Raw genomic sequence first — 20,756 nt, forward strand, 5'->3', positions numbered from 1 at the left:
ACAGAGATAGAGACAGCCAGCGAGAGAGGGAACACAAGCAGGGGGAGTGGGAGAGGAAGAAGCAGGCTCATAGCGGAGGAGCCTGATGCGGGGGCTCGATCCCATAATGCCGGGATCACGCCCTGAGCCGAAGGCAGACGCTTAACCGCTGTGCCACCCAGGCGCCCCTCAAAGGATCCCCTTTAGTATTTCCTGCAGGCCTAGTTTAGTGATCACAAATTCCTTTAGTTTTTGTTTGCCCTGGAAGCTCTTTCTCTCTCCTATTCCTAATGTCAGCCTTACTGTATAAAGTATTCTTGCATGCATATTTTTCTCATTTAGCACTCTGACTATATCATTCCAGTCCTCTCTTGCCTGCCAGGTCTCTGTGGACAGGTCAGCTGCCAGCCTTCTCTTTTTACCCTTGTATGTTACTGACCTCTTGTCTGGAGCTGCTTTCAGGATTTTCTCTTTATCTCTGATCTTTGCAAGCTTCATGATTCTATGTTGACTTGACTTATTTTTATGGATTTTGATGGGGGTTCTCTGTGCCTCCTGGACTTGAATGCATATTTCCTTCCCCAGATTAGGTAAGTTCTCAGCTATAATTTGTTCAAATAAACCTCCCCATCCCTTTCTTCTTCCTCGGGGATCCCAATTATACTAGTATTGTGATCTGAATCCTCACTTTGTGATCCAGTAGTTATTTCTCTCTTTTTCTCAGCTTCCTTATTCTCCATGTTGTCGTCTGTATCACTGACACTCTCTTCTGCCTCACTTATCATAGCGGTTAGAGCCTCCTTTTTTAATTGCATCTCAGTAATAGCCTTTTAGATTTTGACTTGATTAGATTTTGGTTCTTTTATTTCTCCAGTAAGGGATTTTCTAGTGTCTCTTTGCTTTTTTGAAGCCTAGCTAGTAGTTGTTGATTTGAATTCTAGTTCTGTGTACTTGTATCCATAATGATTAAATCCATGGTAGTGAGTACTGCCCCTTGTTCTCTCTTTTGGGGTTTTTCCATCTTGTCATCATGTCCAGAAAAGAATAGATGAATGAGGGGGAGAAATACAAAAATAGCAACAACAACACCAGAAAAAATATACACTAAACGGAAGAGAACAGAAACAAGCAAACAAACAAACAAAAAAGCAAGTGAGAGAGAGAAAATAAAATCAAACAAGAAGTAGAACAGAACACAACTAGATCCAAAAACTAGATCCTGGGTGTATCTTGGTTGGCTTGGTAGAAGAAACTAGATCCCCAAATAGGAAAGAAAGAAAAACCTATATACATAATAATAAAATTGAATACAATGAAAGGAAGCCAAAAAATAAAAAATACATATAAAACCTAACTGTAAAAATGAAAATTAAAAATGACTTTTAAAATAATTGATAAAATAAGAAAATAACTGAAAAACTATGTAAAACTGAAAGACTAAAGAATAATGAGAAAAATCCACAAATGCTATATAGTTTTTCCTGAGAGCTGGAGTTTTGGAGTTCTCTGTGACCAGTATACATGGTAAAAGAGGAAGTTCTTGCTGGTCTTCTTGGGAAGGGGCCTGCTGCACGGATTCTCAGGTGTCTACTGGATGGAACTGCACTGCCCTTGCTAAGGGGTCAGGGTCAGGGTCAGTCTAGGTGGCTCTGGATTGTGCTATGTTGCTGTTTTGATGCCTGAAGACTTTCAGCACCATTGGGGAGGATGAAAATGGTGATGTTCCAATCTCTAGCCAAGGAATTGAAAGTTTGTGGCCCCCACAGAAAAGCAGGCACTCATCTCCAGGGTTTCCATCTGAATTCTGTGTTCACCCAGCCTGTGACCAAGCACTTTTTATTCATTCAGGCATGTGATCCCATTTCAGGTCTCCAAAGATTACAGACTTCTGAGGCATGGACCTGCACTGTACCTCCTGGGGCAAGGAGGGGGGTCTTGCCGTAATTCAACCTCTTGCTGGTCCCCTGCTTGGAGATCGGTCATCCACTGTGCAGCAGTTCTTGGTTTATGGCAACACCGAGCAGAACGCTGGTGCCTGGACTAGCTCTTTTCAGCCAACTCCCCTACTCCAATGCTTGGGAACTCTGCCATACCCAAGCAGCTCCATTCTTTGTGTGACCCCCGGGGATCCTGAAACCACACTGTCCCACCTGGGATTCGGTGCCTCTTTGCCACCTGAGCACCTTCCAGGCAGACTTCTTAAAGTTTCCATTTGCACTCTACTGCTTATAGCACGTTCCAGGACCCAGCTTATGGAGGCTCTGTCCCCCTGCAGTTTATTTTCCAATATTTTGCCTTGGATTCACTTCTCCTCACCTCCTACCTTGCAAAAAGTGGTCACTTCACTATTTGTAGCAATTCTTTTATCAGGTCTCTGGGTGATTTGGCAGGTTTTCAGAATGATTTGGTAAGTATTTGGCTGAATTCCAGGAACCAGACAAAATTAGGTTCTCCTACTCTGCCATCATAATTCCTCCTTTCCCTCGCCCCCCAGGTCAGTTCATACAACAAAATGAATGTGGAGGAGAGGGAAACTTGTTTTTCTCTTCCATTCTCAATTCTTTGGATGGTCTAAGAATTAACCTTATGTAAGACAGACTCACAAGAAAAAAAATAAAGGGAACCTCAAAGACATGAGGCTCAAAGACAGGAGACTGATGTTTACATGCCACTGTGACTTAAGGAGGAGGTAAGGTTTAGAATTTCAAACAAGGGGCTGTATATGCACAGGAAAAAGGAAAGAGCAAACATATGTCAAACAGTGGTTTGCCTCTCCTGGCAGGCAACTTTTTATGATATGAAAAGATAATCTCTGGCATTAGCTCTCTTCTTGATAGAGTTTCCCACCTAATTTGTGAGCAGACTCACAAAAGAAAGGAATAATTCCATTTGCAGCAACAGAATAAACCTAGAAGACATTTTAAGGTTACATAGAAGCCATGCCTTGGCCCCTCTGGCCAATTTAGCTGTCTTTAAATTTTAGCAAGCACCTTTACCCTGCATGATTGATGAACTAAAACTTTCTTTGTACATCTATACATCATGCATTGTTTTCTAGAAAGCCTGGTAATCAAACCTTCCAGCACAATCTCACCCTCAGGCACCATACACACCCTCCAAGCACCTCCATACCGTCTGTAGGTGGCGCCAGTGAGTCAGCAGGCACCAAGAAATGTTAGGGACTGCTGTGCTCCTCTCTTACTGATTACCGGCCGAAAAGTTCCTTTAAAAATTGCGAGGGCAAGGCAGAAAACTTACAGTTGGTTTTGGACATGAGTCTGTCTTTTTCCCAAGTGGATGGCCTCCTGAATAAAGCTCATATACCTTTCCAATCAAAAATTGTGCCTTGACCATTGGATTTTTGAGGGCCCAGCATCATTGACCACAGTGGTAAGGAAGGATTCTTGAGATGTTTTATGGTGCAACTTAGTATGTTTATTCAAGTAACACAGGAACAGGACTTGTCCTCAGGAGGAGCTCCACTTTTTTTTCTTTTTTCTAAGGATTATTTATTTGAGGGGTGGGGGCAGAGGGCCCACAAGTGTGTGTTTTGGTGGGGGGGAGCAGAATCAGAAGGAAAGGAAGGAGGAGACTCCATGCTGAGTGGAGAGCCTGAGGCAGGGATGGATCCCAAGAACCTGAGATCATGACCCGAGTGGAAGTAAGACACTTGACTGAGCCAACCAAGCACCCCAAGAGCTACAATTTTAATGTTGAAAGCAGGTAGTTATATGCTTAGTGCTCAAGGGGGTGGGGTTGTGCATGGAGTATTACATCATAAATGTTTCATCAAACTTCTTTTTTAAAGATTTATTTATTTTAGGGATGGCGTGAGAGTGGGGGGAGGGCAGAGGGAAAGGAGAGACAGTCTTAAGAAGACACTGTGCTGACCTGGAAGCCCAACACAGGGTTCATTCCACCATCCTGAGATGACGACCTGAGGCAGTATCATGACTCGGCCACTTGACAGACTGAGCCACCCCAGCACCCCTCTCAGGTTTATACTCATGAACCGACTTTTGCAAAATTTCTAAGATGCTTATTCAGTTCAATATTAACTATTGGTGAGATGTACAGGACTCACGAGACCATTGAAGAAGGTAGAAACCGGCAAATATGTGATCCTTATCAAAACTATGCTGGCTATAGGTCAGCCTGCTGGGCTAAAATGAACATTTTTCTGTTTCTATCTCTTACCCTTTCACCAATGACCAATTTTTTGTCTTTAAATTTTTCATTTTGGACTTTTCAAGTTTTTATTTAAATTTCAGTTAGTTAACATAGAGTGTAATATTAGTTTCATGAGAATTTAGTGATTTATCATTTATATACAAAACACAGTGCTCAACACAAGTGCCCTCCTTAACATCCATCACCCCCTCATCTGAACCTCCCCTCCAACAGCCCTGTTTGTTCACTGTATTTAAGAATCTGTTTTGTGATTTTCCCATCATCCCCCCCCATGTTCATCTGTTTCATTTATCTTTCACATGAATGAACTCATAAGGTATTTGTCTTTCTCTGACTTATGTCACTTAGCTTAATACATTGCCTCCTTCCAAGTCATTGCAAAGGGCAAGATCTCATTATTATTTATACCTGAGTAGTATCAGTCCTTCAATTCTTAAGGTTGTTGAAGGTAAAGGCTTCATCTTTTGTAACTTCTTGTAACTTCCAATACATCAAGTCATCTCTACTAAGTTTGCAGAGCTTCAGGAAAAAGGCAGTTTTACTCCTCACACAATTCCAAGTCAGAAAGGTGGGAGAAAAATGAAATGTTAGTTTGGGGATTTGTAGTCAGTCACTGGATAACACTAGAAGAAATCAGGATCTAGTCCACATTAAAATGAATAGTATTAAAATCTTTTATCTACAAACATGTTATTGGAACATAGTTTTCTCTATCATCACCCTCATTTTTACCAAACATACCAAATTAACATTAATTTCATTGAAAAGAAATCTAGTTCAAGGAAGAAAAGTTGGCCTGATTATTTACACAGTGCACCAAGAAGAGAGGTTTGATGGACAGACTCTTTAAAACCAGTCTTGTTGAACGTTTCATAACGAACCTCTACAATGAACTTTTAATAGCTTCTCTACGCCAGAAGCCAAGCCAAATACATCACCAGATGTTGCCTGTGATATGGATAGATTCGGGTGAATTTCTCTCTTCTTGAGGTTCCCCAGATAACCAGGTTCCTGCACCTGTTAGGAAATGATCCTCTTGGGGCTTGTGGGGGGCTTAGTTAAGTGTCTGCCTTCAGGCAGGTCATGATCCCAGGGTTCTGGGACTGAATCTTGAGTTGGGCTCCATCTCCCCCTGCCCCTCCCTGCTTGTGTTCTCTCTCTCACTCATTCTCTCAAATAAAATCTTAAAAAAAAAAAGGGAAATGATCTTTTTTAGTGACCTAGTAAGGTTGCTGGGAACTCTGTAAACAAGGTATCAGGCTATTTCCAAGGGGACTTTATTGACTCCATAAATTCAGTCTCAGTCCCTTAGAGCTGTCTCGTCATATCCGAGTTTATGCAGCTCTTTCTGAGCTGTGACATTCCAGTCAAACTGTGGTAATACAGGGGCATCTGGGTGGCACAGTCAGGTAAACATCTGCCATTGGCTCAGGTCATGATCAGGGTCCTGGGCTGGAACCCTATGTTGAGCTCCACGCTCGCAGGGAGTCTGCCTGTCTCACTCCCCCACCCACACTCGTGCTCACTCGGGCTTTTTCTCAAATGAATTAAATCTTCAAAAAAACAATTTAAAAAACCTTGGTTATATAAAAGTATTTCAAATGATTTTGTCATATGTATAATAGATTTTTATGAACTTATGCATCTACATGTGATGGCATAAAAATTTAAGAATAGTTACTGAGAATTTCTGAATTTCGGAGGAATCAGAAAGGGAGAAAAGATAAATGTTTCAATTTGTTTACAAAGGTATATTTTGGGGGCGCCTGGGTGGCGCAGTCGTTAAGCATCTGCCTTCGGCTCAGGGCATGATCCCGGTGTTCTGGGATCAAGCCCCACATGGCTCCTCTGCTATGAGCCTGCTTCTTCCTCTCCCACTCCCCCTGCTTGTGTTCCCTCTCTTGCTGGCTGTCTCTCTGTCAAATAAATAAAATCTTAAAAGAAAAAACAAAGGTATATTTTGTGTAACTGCTGCGAGTCAGTCAACCAAAGACAAAGTTTCTTAAATCTGTTAAAAAAAAACCATTTTTTAAGTTATTTGTTTAAATTCCACTTAGTTAACATACAAGGTAACATCTGTTTTAGATTTACAATAGTGATTTTACAATTCAAAACAACACCCAGTGCTCATCAAAAGGACAATCCTTAATCCCCATCACTTATTTATTTATTTATTTATTTTTTTTTTAAAGATTTTTTATTTATTTATTTGACAGAGATAGACAGCCAGTGAGAGAGGGAACACAAGCAGGGGGAGTGGGAGAGGAAGAAGCAGGCTCTCAGCGGAGGAGCCTGATGTGGGTCTCGATCCCGGAACGCTGGGATCACGCCCTGAGCCAAAGGCAGACGCCCAACGACTGCGCCACCCAGGAGCCCCCCCCATCACTTATTTAATGGACCCACCTATCCATGTCCACCCTGGCAACTATCAGATTGTTCTCTAAAGTCAAGAGTCTGTTTCTTGGTTTGCCTCTTCCCTTTTTTCTTTCCCATTGCTCAATTGTTTTGATTTTTGAATTCCAAGTATGAGTGAAATCATATGGTATTTGACTTTCTCTGACTTATTTCACTTAGCAGAATGCTCTCTACCTCCATCCATGTGTGGAAATGCCAAGATTTCATGACTTACAGGTTGATAAATATTCCCCTCTCTATATACCCCAAATCTTTATTCATTCTGTAGTCAATGAACACTTGGGCTGGACTGTTTGAACAGAAATGCTTCCTGCCTCTCACTGTTGAACTGCTCCTCTAACAAATCCCTACCATGGACAGCGCCAGAGCCTGGGACTATACTCATCACAGCACTGAGGAAAGGGAAGACAGTCCCGCAGAGCACTGCAGCAGCTTCCCTGAAGGATGACCCAACTACAGTGATCGAACCTTGATTAGGGCTATCTACCTGGGATACTGTTTGCGTGCAAGCGCAGAACATGCCTTCCTGATCCTATTCTCCTCTTCAGAAAGCTTATTGATCTTGAACATCTATTCTGCCATGTGACATTTTAAAGCTATGCCCAAATAACTGCATTGCATCATCCAATACCCTCATCTTTCCCTTGCCACTCACCTAGGCCTGGGGAAATTCAGTAATTGACATCCAACATCATTAGTCCTCAGGAAGACACAGGAATTCAATCAATTCATGAAGATAAAGTAGGACTTCGCGACTCCTCAGAAACCCACATTTGCCAATTCCTTTTCCCCATTACAGGCATTCATCAGATGATGCCAATAAGAGCTGCCCTGTGCCACTGAAGTGACTAAAGTGAGCCACCTCCAATCTCCTCCCCACATTGGAAAGAGTTCTTCACGTTTTCTGGTAATAGCCTTATCTGTCTAAAGATGGTGCTTCAAGTTTGCTTATACTCACATGCCACATCCTACTGTGACTGTCCGAATTAATACCCATTAGCCTTCCATCACTCTGATCTCAACTAGGTGTTTAGTGAGGACATCCTTGGCAAAACACAGGAAAAAAAGAATGGTTGTGATGCCTTTGTATCTGGAAACATAAATGAGGAAACATACAACTGGAGATTTAGAGAAACTAGAGAAAAAACAAGTAGAAGGTATTTTTCTAAATCCAGTGAGTCTGCTGTGCAACACGGGACACTTGTTGCATGCTCATTCCTCATCTTAAATATTTTCTCTTACCTGGGCTACCACATCACTCTTACTGGGATAGGTTGTTCTTACTTATGGGGTATCTATTACACACCCAACACAGTCAGTCATATAAGCACGGATACTTCATATACACATGAAGAAAACACCTCCACATATGACATGGGGCACATAGCTTCACTTGGGGCCACGGTGAAGCGCTTTCGAGTCCCAGGACTAAGTACAGATTAGGCCATTCAAACTAAAGCAGGCTTAGTTAAGCTCTGTGGGAGTCATCTCCAAGGGACATGGAAGGGAACGCTTTGGGGAAAAAGGAGAGACGGTTGCTCACAAGGACGGAATGAAGATGTCATATCAGAAGTTAACATTAACTTGGGACTCTGCGGTGTGTTGTCTCGGGATTGCACTAGTGAGAATGGCTAATGTCATTCAAGGCCCCTGCAGAAGTACTGCCTACACAAAATGGATGCAAAGTAGCAATAGCACAGAGGATGTAAGCGACACACTACGATACCTCTACATTCTATACCTCTCTAATATACCCATAATAACACTGGAGTTTTCACCAAGAGGAGAAAATCATATGTTGGACTAGGGTAAAAATAATCACACATCATATAAACCTTAAGTTCACTGAGAAAATGGACTCCTAGGTATATTATTCCACTCCATTACCAAATAGTTGATAGTTACCATCAGTTACCGACTACCTTCAATAAAATGAGATGGGTTCACATTGGTGGTGGGATAACATGTCATTCATTACACATCCATGTTAGCATGTTAAGAATTACGTATTGGGGCACCTGGGTGGCTCAGTCAATTAAGCATCTGCCTTCGGCTCAGGTCACAATCCCAGGGTGCTGTGATTGAGCGAGCACCAGTTGGGCTCCCTGCTTGGTGGGAAGCCTGCTTCTCCCTTTCCCAGCCTTCCACTCCCCCTGCTTGTGCACTCATGCTCTGTCAAATAAATAAAATCTTTTTTAAAATTACTGTTTTATTAATTAAAATATATTAAGTTCACAAAGACTAAGTTATGCATTTCAAATCCACTCTACTATCACCTTTCAAAATACAGAATAGAAGCGTTAAAAAGCATTTGAGTGCTATCAAGATGTGGGAGTAGTGATTTCCATAAATTTTAGGCCTGAGGTCATTCTTAAGAAATGTGTGAGTATAACTGTATGGCATTCTAGGGAAGAGTTAGCTATCTTCCTGCTGTGTGTCAAAATTTCTTCATTTCAACCACATCACCTCACACTCTCTAATGATTTCTCTTACGAAGAAGATATATCAGTACTTTACTGGACTGCCACCTCTTTTTCCTTAAAGAACAATTATAAAACCTTGTATTTCTAATATTCAGGAACTTCCTCAGTTTATAATACATGGAATAAAATGCTCTGAACAGCTAATTCATGGTAACTCACATCAGTGTTACAACTATAAATAGCATCCCCATTTAGTTTTTTTGCATATTTTTATATAATACTCTCCTTCATCGTCATTTTACGGAAAAATAGGAATGCATGAGTCCAACCTAATGAAGAACGGCGTCTCCTATGTCTCCAGCATGAATTCTGTGATGTCGAGCAAGGGTTGAGAGTAATTTAAAGGCTTTGCCACGTTCCTCACATTTGTTTAGCTTCTGTCCAGTATGAATTTTATAATGTTGAGTAAGGTTTGATTGTCTGCCAAAGGCCTTGCCACATTCTTGACATTTGTAAGGTTTCTCTCCAGTATGAATTCTGTGATGTCGAGTAAGGGCTGATTGCCTATTAAAGGCTTTGCCACATTCTTTACATCTGTAAGGTTTCTCTGCAGTATGAACTTTGTAATGTTTAGTAAGGTTTGATCGCTTGTTAAAGGCCCTGGCACAGTCTTTACATTTGAAAGGTTTCTCTCCAGTATGAATTCTGTGATGTTCTGTAAATTCTGAGTGAAATCTAAAGGCTTTGCCACATTCTCCACATTGGAAAGGTTTCTCTGAACTATGAATTTTGCTATGTTTAGTAAGGTTTGAGGAATGGTTAAAGGCCTTGCCACATTCTTTACATTTGAAAGGTTTCTCTCCAGTATGAATTCTGTGATGTTCCGTAAGAGTTGAGTGACATCTAAAGGCTTTGCCACATTCTTCACATTGGTAAGGTTTCTCTGCACTATGAATTCTGCTATGTTTAGTAAGGTTTGAGGGATGGTTAAAGGCCTTGCCACATTCTTTACATCCGTAAAGTTTCTCTCCACTATGAATTCTGTGATGTTCCGTAAGATTTGAGTGAAATCTAAAGGCTTTGCCACATTCTTCACATAGGTAAGGTTTCTCTGCACTGTGAATTCTGCTATGTTTAGTAAGGTTTGAGTGACGGTTAAAGGCCTTGCCACATTCCTTACATCCGTAAAGTTTCTCTCCACTATGAATTCTGTGATGTTCAGTAAGGTCTGAGTGATGATTAAAGGCCTTGCCACATTCTTGACATTGGTAAAGTTTCTCTCCACTATGAATTCTGTGATGTTGAATAAGGTGTTGTAACTTCTTAAAGGCCTGGCCGCATTCTTTACATATGTAAACTTTCTCTCCAATATGGATTTGCCTATGTCTATTTAGTGATGAGCAGTACTTAAAGATTTTACCACATTCTTCACATTTATATGTTTTCTCTCCAGTACGCATTTGCTGATGTTGAGATAGTGTTGAGTGCAAGTCAAAGCCTTTACCACATTCCTTAAAAATGTGCATTTTCTCTCCACTAGGGGTTGTCTTATTTATATATAGTCTTGATGACTGACTAAACATGGTCCCTGGTTCACTAGATCTCAATGGGTTTCTTCCCTCATCAATTCTCTGATCATCACCAACACTGGAGGAATGGTTAAGAGCTTTCCCACATTCATTATACTCATGAGGATTCTCTCCCAAAGGGAGACTCTTATGTATAAGGTTGGGGCTTTGATTAAAGCCTTCCCCAGATTTATGACATTCATAATGGTTCTCTGGAAACCAAGTCTTCACACATCTATGTACACTGGAGCCCTGGTTAAATATTTTCTCAGATTCACTGCATTGAGCACTTCTGTCTCCATTGAAAGGGCTCCAGTAATTCTGTAGGGTTGACCCCTCAGTGAAGCACCTCTCATATGGACCCCACTTCGCACTTTGTTCATTTCTAAATCTCTGATTATCAGAAATATTGTACTGAATGGTCAATCCAATCCTATCTTCAACATGTTTCAAATCATTATTTTCAGCATGGGCTAGATAACTTTCCAGATTTTCCAAATTGTCTTTCCACAAACATGTATGTTTGAATATTTGATTGGAGCTTTTGCTTCCAGAATCACACTGCTTTGCAGAAACAGCTGACTTAAAAAGGGAGGTTGTCCACAAAGTTTCATATTCTTCACCATTTGGGACAGTGAGATTCTTATTCAGGGCAGTTGTCTCAGTTTGAATATGTCCTTCATGGTATCTTTGATGCCCTTCACTCTCCCCATCATTGCCCCAGTCTGTCATTAAGTATAAATTCTGAAGGACACTACTTTCGTATCTCCACAATGACACTTGTTGGAAAGAACCTTCTATGCTCAGCTTTGGCAGGAAGCACTGGGTGTCATGTGAAGATGTGCCTGAAAGATATGAAATAAGAGAAAATAAAATCATTTCACTTACTATTTTTAGGTAAATATACTGATGACTTCTAATATACACACGTCAAGTCAATTAGAGAATGTCAGAAAGATGCCCAAGAAGGAATCATCAGGACTTAACTTCTCCATGGACACATAACATTGCATACAATGTACTGACCACATATCCTAATAGATAATTCTGTGGTATTGTTATCTTGTAGCACAAATTACGTTCCTGTATCTCTGATAATAAGGAGAAGTATCACGTGAGCACAAAATTAGTACAAGGATGGATATTTAAAGATAAAACTGAAATGATCAAAATAGGATATAGTAAAAATGGGAACATATCAACAATAGGAAGAGTTGTCAGAAAAGACGGTAATATTGACAGCCCATTCACTAAATCCAGTAAGAATGAAAGAGAGAAGACCAACTAAAATGAGAAGTGAAGAAGTGAATGCAGACACAGCATAACTAATACCAATTGTAAGAGGTGACATTGTATAATCATGAGCCAACAAGGTGATACCAAAACAATAAATATCAAAAAAGATATAACCATCATGAAGAAATATTAAAAAACCACAACATACCAACAACTACTAAGCAGGCTGAAAGAGTAATGAAAAAAACAAAAACAAATCAAAACTCCTAACAAAGAGACACCGTGTGCCAGATCAATTCACTGAAGAATTCAGACACTTCATGAGAAAGGGCTTCAAATGTCCTCAAACATTTCCAAGGAGAGAAGATAAGAGAAATTGGAAAAACACTGTCTCCGGGGTACCAGCATTACCAGGTTATCCGGGCCAGGGGAAGACAACTGCAAGTCAAGAAGGCTACAAACCACTCCCTGTGAGGAATATTCACACGAGGTCCACAGTAAAATAGAGCACTGAATCAAAAGCACATTTTACCCTTTTACAACATATGTAACTGGGAAACTGCCCTGGAATTAAGGGTGTTCTGACATATAGAAAACAATAAATTGAAGACTCCACGTTAACAGAATGATGATCAAAAATGACACGATCATATTGAGACAGAATGCAATATAAGCATATTGGACATGTCATAACTGAAAACACTACGTAGACAGAAGGAAACCCCTCAACCTAACGAAGGCCATGTGCATATGAAAAGCTGAAACCTAACACACTCTATAGTAAAAGACCGCAAGGTTCTCCTCAAAGATCAGAAACACCTTAAGCGTAGTACTAGATATTCTAGTCAGAACAATTAGGCAACAAAAAAATGCATAAAAAGAATCCACATTGAAAAAGAAACAGTAAAATTATCTCTGTTCACAGACAACATGATCTATAGAAAACCCTAGAGAATCCTAATTTTAATGTTTTTGCTGTTTTTCTTTTTTAGTCATTGTTAGTATTGTTTATTTTTGCTAGTTTTCTTCTAATAGACTTTCCATTTTCAACTTTTTTTAAAGGTTATACGTGGTTAAGAATAAGTTGGAATAAACAACTTAACTTTCCACCACAAGGCTCTAGAAAAAGAAACTTAGATGAAATTTAGTAGAGGAGAGAAGTAACAAAGAAAAATCTGATATAAATAAAATAGTTATCAGAATAAGCAATAAGAGAACATTCAAAGTAACACCCATTTTAACCAGAATAATAAACACAACTATCAATGCATAAACAATTACATACTAAAAAAAACAAACAGATAATTTAGAAAAAAAAACACAAAACAGTTAATTCCTAAAAATACAGAGGTTATTAAGATTGACTTAAGAACCTTGAACCAAAGAAATGGGAAATCATCTTAGACCAATTACAAAAGTTGAATCTGCAATCAAACCTCTCCCAGCACAGAAAAGCCCAAGACCTAGGAATGTTACTACATTTGATGGAGTCTCTGAGTTCCCTAAATCAAATCATGTGCTACAGGAGTCTTCTAGCTCTCTTTTGTTTAGATTCATTGTTTTCCTTTGTCTTCTAGGTCACAAAGTCACCCCTGTTTCTTTCGGCCTGCTGTCTAGCATTTCCAAACTCATTTACTGCATTGTTCATCTCTGTTTGATTGATTGATTGATTTTAGAGAGAGAGAAAGAAAGGAGAGAGCGAGCAAGACAGGAATGAGAGCTGCAGAGGGAGAGGGAGAGAGGGAATCACAAGGAGTCACCACACTGAGTGCAGAGCCTGACTTGAGTCTGGATCACAAGACCCTGAGATTAAGACCTGAGCAGAAACCAAGAGTCTGATGCTTAACGGAGTGAGATGCCTATGTGCCCCCCCTTTTTTTAACTCTTTTCTCTTGGTAAGGTACTCAGAATTCTCTTCTCAACCCTTCAATTCTCCATCAAGCATGTTACTCATATCTATTTCCTTTGTATCTCTGGCCATGGCCGTATCTCATTTCATTTGGGATAATTCTTTTCATCTTGGCATTTTGTCTGTGTTAGAAAAGCCAGTGATGTGTCCTGTTATAGCCTTCAGGCCACTTGTCTGCAGAGGCTCTCCTTGCCTGCTGTGGGCAGTGTTTGCTGCTTGGCCTGAATGTGGCCAGTTCTAACTAGGTGAGCTCTGGTGTGTTTGTGAAAGGAGACCTGGCATCAACTCTATCAGAACTGAGGCCCTGCAGAACTCTGCTTGGCAGATGTGGTGTGAGCAGGGGCCCACCTCACTGAGCCTGAGACAAGCCTCACTGAGAAGGGCAGTCCTACCAGGGGACGGCAGGGTGGAGCTTGGTGCAAGCAAGGCAGACAGCCAGTGTCCCCCAAGTGGGGTTCTGTGATGATGCTAGAGGGCAGAAGAGGGAAAGGGTGCCACCCAACTCCTGTGTTCTTGGAGACACATCTCACTGGTGTTTCCTCTCAGAAAAGTGCCCCTAGACTAGTGAATAACCACCCCCTTCTGTGTGCTCCAGGCGTTCTTCAGATGGCTGTTTCCATCGTTGTCTGCCCCCAGGCTGTCTGCCTGCCATCCCTCCAGGAGCAGCACCGTGGTCTGTTGGCTGTATCCCCACCAAACCTGCTGATGATTACAACTCCAGGCTGTAAGACACCCTAGTTCCAAGAACTCATGAAATTCAGCCCCTCTCCTTTTCCAAGCCAATGGCTTTGGGTAAACCTTCTCCTTATGCATTCCTGAGGGTTCCTCTGTCATGCTACTTTCTCTACAACCACAGTTCCCTGCCCTCCACAGCACTATAATCCTTTTCTCCCTAAACCTTGTCTCCAAACTATCTGCCATCTTCAGTGTGGCCTCTTCTCTCTTTTTACTGGGAAGGTTGTTCTGTCAGTCCTCTGATCCATTTATGGGGTATTTAGGATAAGTTAATAGTTTTCTTTCTTTCTTTTCTTTTTTTTTAAGATTTTACTTATTTATTTGACAGAGAGAGCAAGCAAGAGAGGGAACACAAGCAGGGGGAATGGGAGAGGAAGAAGCAGGCTCCCATCCGAGGAGGCTGATGTGGGTGGGGCTCGATCCCAGAATGCAGGGATCACGCCTTGAGCCAAAGGCAGATGCCTACCTAACAACTAAGCCACCCAGGCACCCCATAATGATAGAGTTCTAACCATGGAATGGTGACAACTATAAAATATTGTGTAGGAACTGAAAGAAGAAATAAGTGGAAACATAGCCAAGATGTTTCATTGGAATACTTATAAATGGAATACAGTAAAACTTAAAGCAGTATTTAATGTAATCTCTACCAAAATTCCAATGCCATTTTTGCAAAAAGATTAAAATCCACCCTAACTTTACATGGATGTCACAGGGTAACACATACCAGAATAATCTGGGAAATGAATAGCTCAGCTCCTGATTGAAGGCATACTATAAGGCACACTTATCAAAAAACCTTCCTACAGACATGAAAACAGGAATACAATAATGGAAGAGTATAGGTGAAACAGACGTGTACTTCTCCAGTGTTAATGTTTATGACACTGAAGACCTTGTTAAAATTCATATTCTGATTTGAATTTTTGCATGGGGTCTGATTTTCTACATTTCGCAAGTGTGCAACCGATGTCAAACTTTGAGAATATACGCTCCAGACAGAGTTCCAGGCCTACATCACAGAAGATGAAGCGTTTCAAAGGGTTCCTAAACACAGGGAAGAGGATGAGGTGAGTCTGGAGTCCTTCCCTCCCTTCACTTTTCATTCAAGCTAACTTCACGCCTGCATGACAAACTTGGCTGGTCACTCTTCTCTGGACCTCCTTTAATCTATCCTTCTTCAAGTCACCATGACAACATATTCATGGAAATAGCTCCCTCTTTGACAAGTAATGAAGGTACAATCTGTTTCTGGTTGCAAGGCTGGATTTCTTAGCTTGAACCCCACTGATTTCATAGTCTTTATAAATATCAAGTTTTCCCTACACTTTTACTAATCCCTGTGCCTTCAACCTACAGGATCTCTTCTGTTTTCAATGCAGGCTTCTGGTAACCCCAACTGAATCTACCTATACAGAAAAGCCTCCATGAGACATGTGGCCATAATATGTACACATTAATGGTGAAAGCTGAGAGACAGAGCACTTTGCACAGAAAACTATTTAAGCAGCTTTCACAGAAATGACTGTTTTTCCATGTACCTCCATGGTTGGTCAGCCTATGAGGACCACGGCTCTCCTTTTCACTTTTTTTAACTTAATTAATTAATTTGACAGAGAGACAGCCAGCCAGCTAGAGGGGGAGCACAAGCAGGGGGAGTGGGAGAGGAAGAAGCAGGCTCCCAGCGGAGCATGAAGCCCAATGTGGGGCTCGATCCCAGGACTCTGGGATCACACCCTGAGCGAAGGCAGACGCTTAACGACTGAGCCACCCAGGCACCCCTCCTTTCCACTTTTTCGCCGCGCTGGGCAAACTCTCCTCTTTCCCATGTCCTCTCCTTTCTACAGCACTTAACCTTTATCTCCAATGTGATATAGATGAATTTGTTTTCCTAAGTCTTTAACCATTATGAATACATAGGATTAGCTTCATTCAAACAGTAGGCTAGCTTTCTTTACTTGCAACTTTCTAAGAAAGTAGTTTAACCTATATAGGGATATGCATATCGGTATCTATCTTGCTTTCTTTTCTATTAAAGTATACTGGACATACAATATTATATTAGTTCAGGTGTACGACATGGGGATTTGACAACTGTCACCACAAGTGAGCTACCCTCTGTCACCATAAAATGCTATCATGATACCACTGAATGTATTCCCTGTGTTGTATCTTTTAACCCCCTGACTTATTAATTCCGTAACTAGAAGCCTGTACTTCCCATCCCCATTTCCCCATTTTGCCTATCATCCTTCTCCATTCCACTCTGGTAACCAGGTTATTCATTGCATTTATGGATCAGTTTCTGCTTTTTTCATTGTGTCTTGTGATTTGTCACAATGTGGCTTGAACCAGAAGGTATTCTGCTATGTGAAATAAGTCAGGCAAAGACAAATATTCTATGTATTCACTTACATGTACAGTTAAAACAACACAACAAATGAACAAACAAGAGCAGAAACAGACCCATGAATATGTTTTGTTCTGAATAAAGTCTGTGGATAATCTCAGTAACTATAAAAATTCCAAGATTATACCCATTCTGTAATGTGACCAGTTGGGCAGTAACAATTTTCCAATCAGAAGACAGGAGGTTCCCAGGTCAAAGGCCAAGCATCTTGTGGCTCGTGACACAGCAAACACCACGACCTTCGTCATCACACTGATTTCACTTGCCAGCTCCCCACCCCCAACTGATACAGGGAGACGCTGCACATGCAGTGAGATTGTGTCTCATCTCTGAGACTCTGAGCACAGAAGAGTACCACTTCCTGATTACATTTATATAAAGAAAAAAGTGAGCACAGCAACCTGCACCTTACATGATAAAAGAGTGCTGAATTTTGAGGAAAGTTATTACGGAGCTCAAGGGGAGTTTTAGAGGACAATACTCTGTTTCATCATCTTATTGGCTTCCAGAGATGTGAACAAACCCCAACATCTCCATTGGAATAGTAAACATAAATAAACCAAATGTTCCTGGTAACAGTAAATGTCGGTTGAATGTATTTCACTGGCATTATCCTAGAGCTGTAACTAAAAGAGGAGGATAAAAATTAAAAAACAAAACAAAACACCCTGTAGTGAAAACCAATCAAATAACCAGCATGGCAATATAAATAACATATAAAATAACCTTTAACCTGAAAGGAATCTGTCACTTATTAACAGTGTTATTTTTCAGTATCAAAAGTCACATTATTTAGGGGCACCTCGGTGGCTCAGTCGTTAAGCGTCTGCCTTCGGCTCAGGGCGTGATCCCAGCATTCTGGGATCGAGCCCCACATCAGGCTCCTTCGCTGGGAGCCTGCTTCTTCCTCTCCCACTCCCCCTGCTTGTGTTCCCTCTCTCGCTGGCTGTCTCTCTCTCCGTCAAATAAATAAATAAAATCTTTAAAAAAAAAAGTCACATTATTTAAATATTCTGTGCCATGGAAAATGAACATCTTTCTCCATATTCACACACACACACACGTACACAGGGCAACATCTATTTTTTTAGGCTGTGAGATATAAAACCATTCATCACAGAGGATGACCTCATCAAGAGAGTACCAAAGTAGTTCCCATGTCAGTACTTTTAAAGATAAGCTCAACTGTTAAAGATAGCAACTATTCACATAAGTCATCAATGGGTAACTCTCAGTAGTCAGGGGTGAGGCTAAAGCATCCCTGGACAATCGAGAGTAAGAAGGACAATATTAGAAGGGTGAGAGGAGCAGTATTTTGTTGATGACAATGCATCCACCACGGGATGGCACAGTGCTGCACTATGAGGGTCCAGCAGGAACTACAATTGCTCCACCCATATAAAGGGAACACATGGTAGGTATCCAATATGCCCTAAATGGCAAGCCACATCCTGGGGGGCCCAATGAGATGTCACCCATGGGGATCCCTGGGGGCATCTGTGGTGCTGGACCAGTGCGGATCCTGAGACATGGAGAAGTGGGTAGGGCTTACAACAACCAGTGCCCAGATCGTGGAACTGCTGCACTAGACAGTGTTCCATCTTATAGTCACACCCAATCAGAAAACCCTAGGATCTTCCCACTTGCAGAGGGGGATGAACCTACATAATTAAGTAGATTTGTCAGCAGCGGTGCCTGACTTTGGGTCTCCAGCCAACACTTTAACCTAGAGCATGGAGAGCATTCTGTGGCTTTGTCAAGTAGATAGGCCAGTTGGAAGTCACTTCCCACTGCTGAGCACAGCCTCCAGGAAGCCTGAACAAAGGCCCTGGGCAACCATCAAGCCTGTCTGATAGGCCTATGGGGACAGGGCCAAGCCAGCAGCGCTGCCCAAGTGTTGAGCATGATCTCCCTCTGCACGAGCAGGGAGCTTGAACAATCCGGGCAGTCTCAGGCCTAGTCAATGGTACTGCCCGGCCAAAGAGAATGGGCCTCATCCTGCCAAATTCTGAATATCCCTCTGGCTCTACCTAACCACAGAATTGCCAGCATATGTTAGGAAACCACTCAGGATACCACAGTTGTCAGTGGACTTATGTCTGGCCCTCTGTGATCATAGAGAATAAGTTTACATCTAAAATGAATGCAAATGTTTTAAACCAGAAGCTGCTATGGTCCCTGGGATACCTCTAGAAGGAATGACAAACACTGGGTACATTGAGATGACTGAGAATAAAACCACTCAAACTTGCCTTCATGCCATATTCAGTAAAGGAAGAGGTACAGATACAAGAGTGAGAAATTCTGCAGGACTCTAATGAAAATTGGGACCAAGCAGATCCTTCCAATTTTCAAATACACACAGGATATTCGGTGTTTTCCAAGGTTCAGTATTCACATTCAAATAGAGAGGATTCAGCATGAAACAAAACTTGTGGACTACCTTTTTCGTGAAAAACAAAATCTGAAAGATTGACTAAAGTCTGACACCTTCCTTTGCATAGTAGGTAGAATGTATGTCCCACGATTATTGATGCTTCAGCTAATGGAATGTACTTAATGTTCTGGATTCTATGTGTTAGTACTAATACTATTGTCCTTTTACTGACAAAGGATTTAGATAAAAGAAAGTTGAGTGAGCCTCTCAATACTGGTAGAGTCAAGGTTTGAATCTGGGTACCCTACACAACAACATGAGGCACCCAGGTCAAATGCTCTTCCAGGTGACCTGTGCTTGGATTCTCTTTCCTCTTTGACATTCAATGGTTCACCTAGCAGTCCTCACACAACATGAACTGAGACTTCAAAGTGGGACTTCGAAGTGGAATGCCAGCCAAAACTGCACATAATATAGCACGAGTGGCTTTCTGGTTGACTACTAAAAATGAGACAGAGGTCAGGTGCCCAAGGTAAAAACACAGGAAAGGTCCAACACACACAGATCCACTGTCACACCTAGAGAACCAAGACTACACACTTGTGTATCTGACTACATTTTCAAAAGTCTAATATCCTTCCTAAAGAACACAACTATAAATGTGTCCCCAGACATGAGTTCTCAACATCTGTTCCCTAGACAGGCACCTGAGATTGGGTAAGAAAGGAAAGTTGGGGGCTTTTCCTCAGAACTACTGACTTAGTTACGTGGGGATAGGCACAGCAACCCAAGATTTACATGTGCTTCTGTTGATTTGAACCCAGGCTGCATGTGACAATCTCTAAAGGAAATGAGTCACAGGTCAATCCTGAGTTATCCACACAGAAGTCACTCTTAGAAACCCTCTCTGCCTGTGGTCTTGTTATACTGTTGTGACACACAAACACAACACACACATACAACATACGCAACACACATTTCCTATATTCATAAATCAATCAGACTCTAACAGAGTCTGTCTTGGCGTCCTTCTCTTCCACGTCTCTCTTCTCTCCCTACACTCCTTCAGCTTGCTGAAATCACCCCAAATATACTTCAGTTCACATTCTTGAATGAAAGCAATCCAAATTTAAGTGAATTGGAACAGGGGTACCTGGGTGGCTCAACTGGTTAAGAGGCCACTCTTGGTTTCCTCTCAGGTCATGATCTCACGGTCCTGAGGTTGAGCCCACATGAGGGTCTCCACACAGTGGGGAATCTGCTTCAGGATTCTCTTTCTCTCTGCTCCTCCCCATACTGACTGGCTCTAAAATAAATATATCTTAGAAGAAAATAATAAAGTCGGGATCCCGGGTGCTCAGTCAGTTAAGCTTCCATCTCTGTTTCAGATCAGGTCATGATCTTGGAGTCCTGAGACAGAACTCTGCATCAGACTCTGAACTCAGTGGGGTGTTAAGACTGAGATTCTCTCTTCCTCTCCTGCTCCTTTCCTGCCTCTCCTTTGAGCTCTCTC

At 41.5% G+C, this 20,756-nt stretch overlaps 2 protein-coding genes across 2 annotated transcripts in view; one reads left to right on the forward strand and one right to left on the reverse strand.

Annotated features, from left to right (window-relative positions):
- The window catches only part of LOC105234925 (zinc finger protein 850), a 265,552-nt gene that overhangs the window by 89,515 nt on the left and 155,281 nt on the right, over positions 1–20,756 (forward strand).
- Positions 6,450–20,756, reverse strand: part of LOC100481534 (zinc finger protein 420) — a 57,453-nt gene continuing 43,146 nt past the window's right edge. The window contains 1 exon segment of the mRNA XM_034639072.1: positions 6,450–10,519. Coding sequence (XP_034494963.1) covers positions 9,338–10,519 — 1,182 coding nt within the window. The 3' untranslated portion in view covers positions 6,450–9,337.

The sequence above is a fragment of the Ailuropoda melanoleuca genome, chromosome 12 (assembly GCF_002007445.2).
Source record: "Ailuropoda melanoleuca isolate Jingjing chromosome 12, ASM200744v2, whole genome shotgun sequence".
Taxonomy (NCBI): domain Eukaryota; kingdom Metazoa; phylum Chordata; class Mammalia; order Carnivora; family Ursidae; genus Ailuropoda; species Ailuropoda melanoleuca.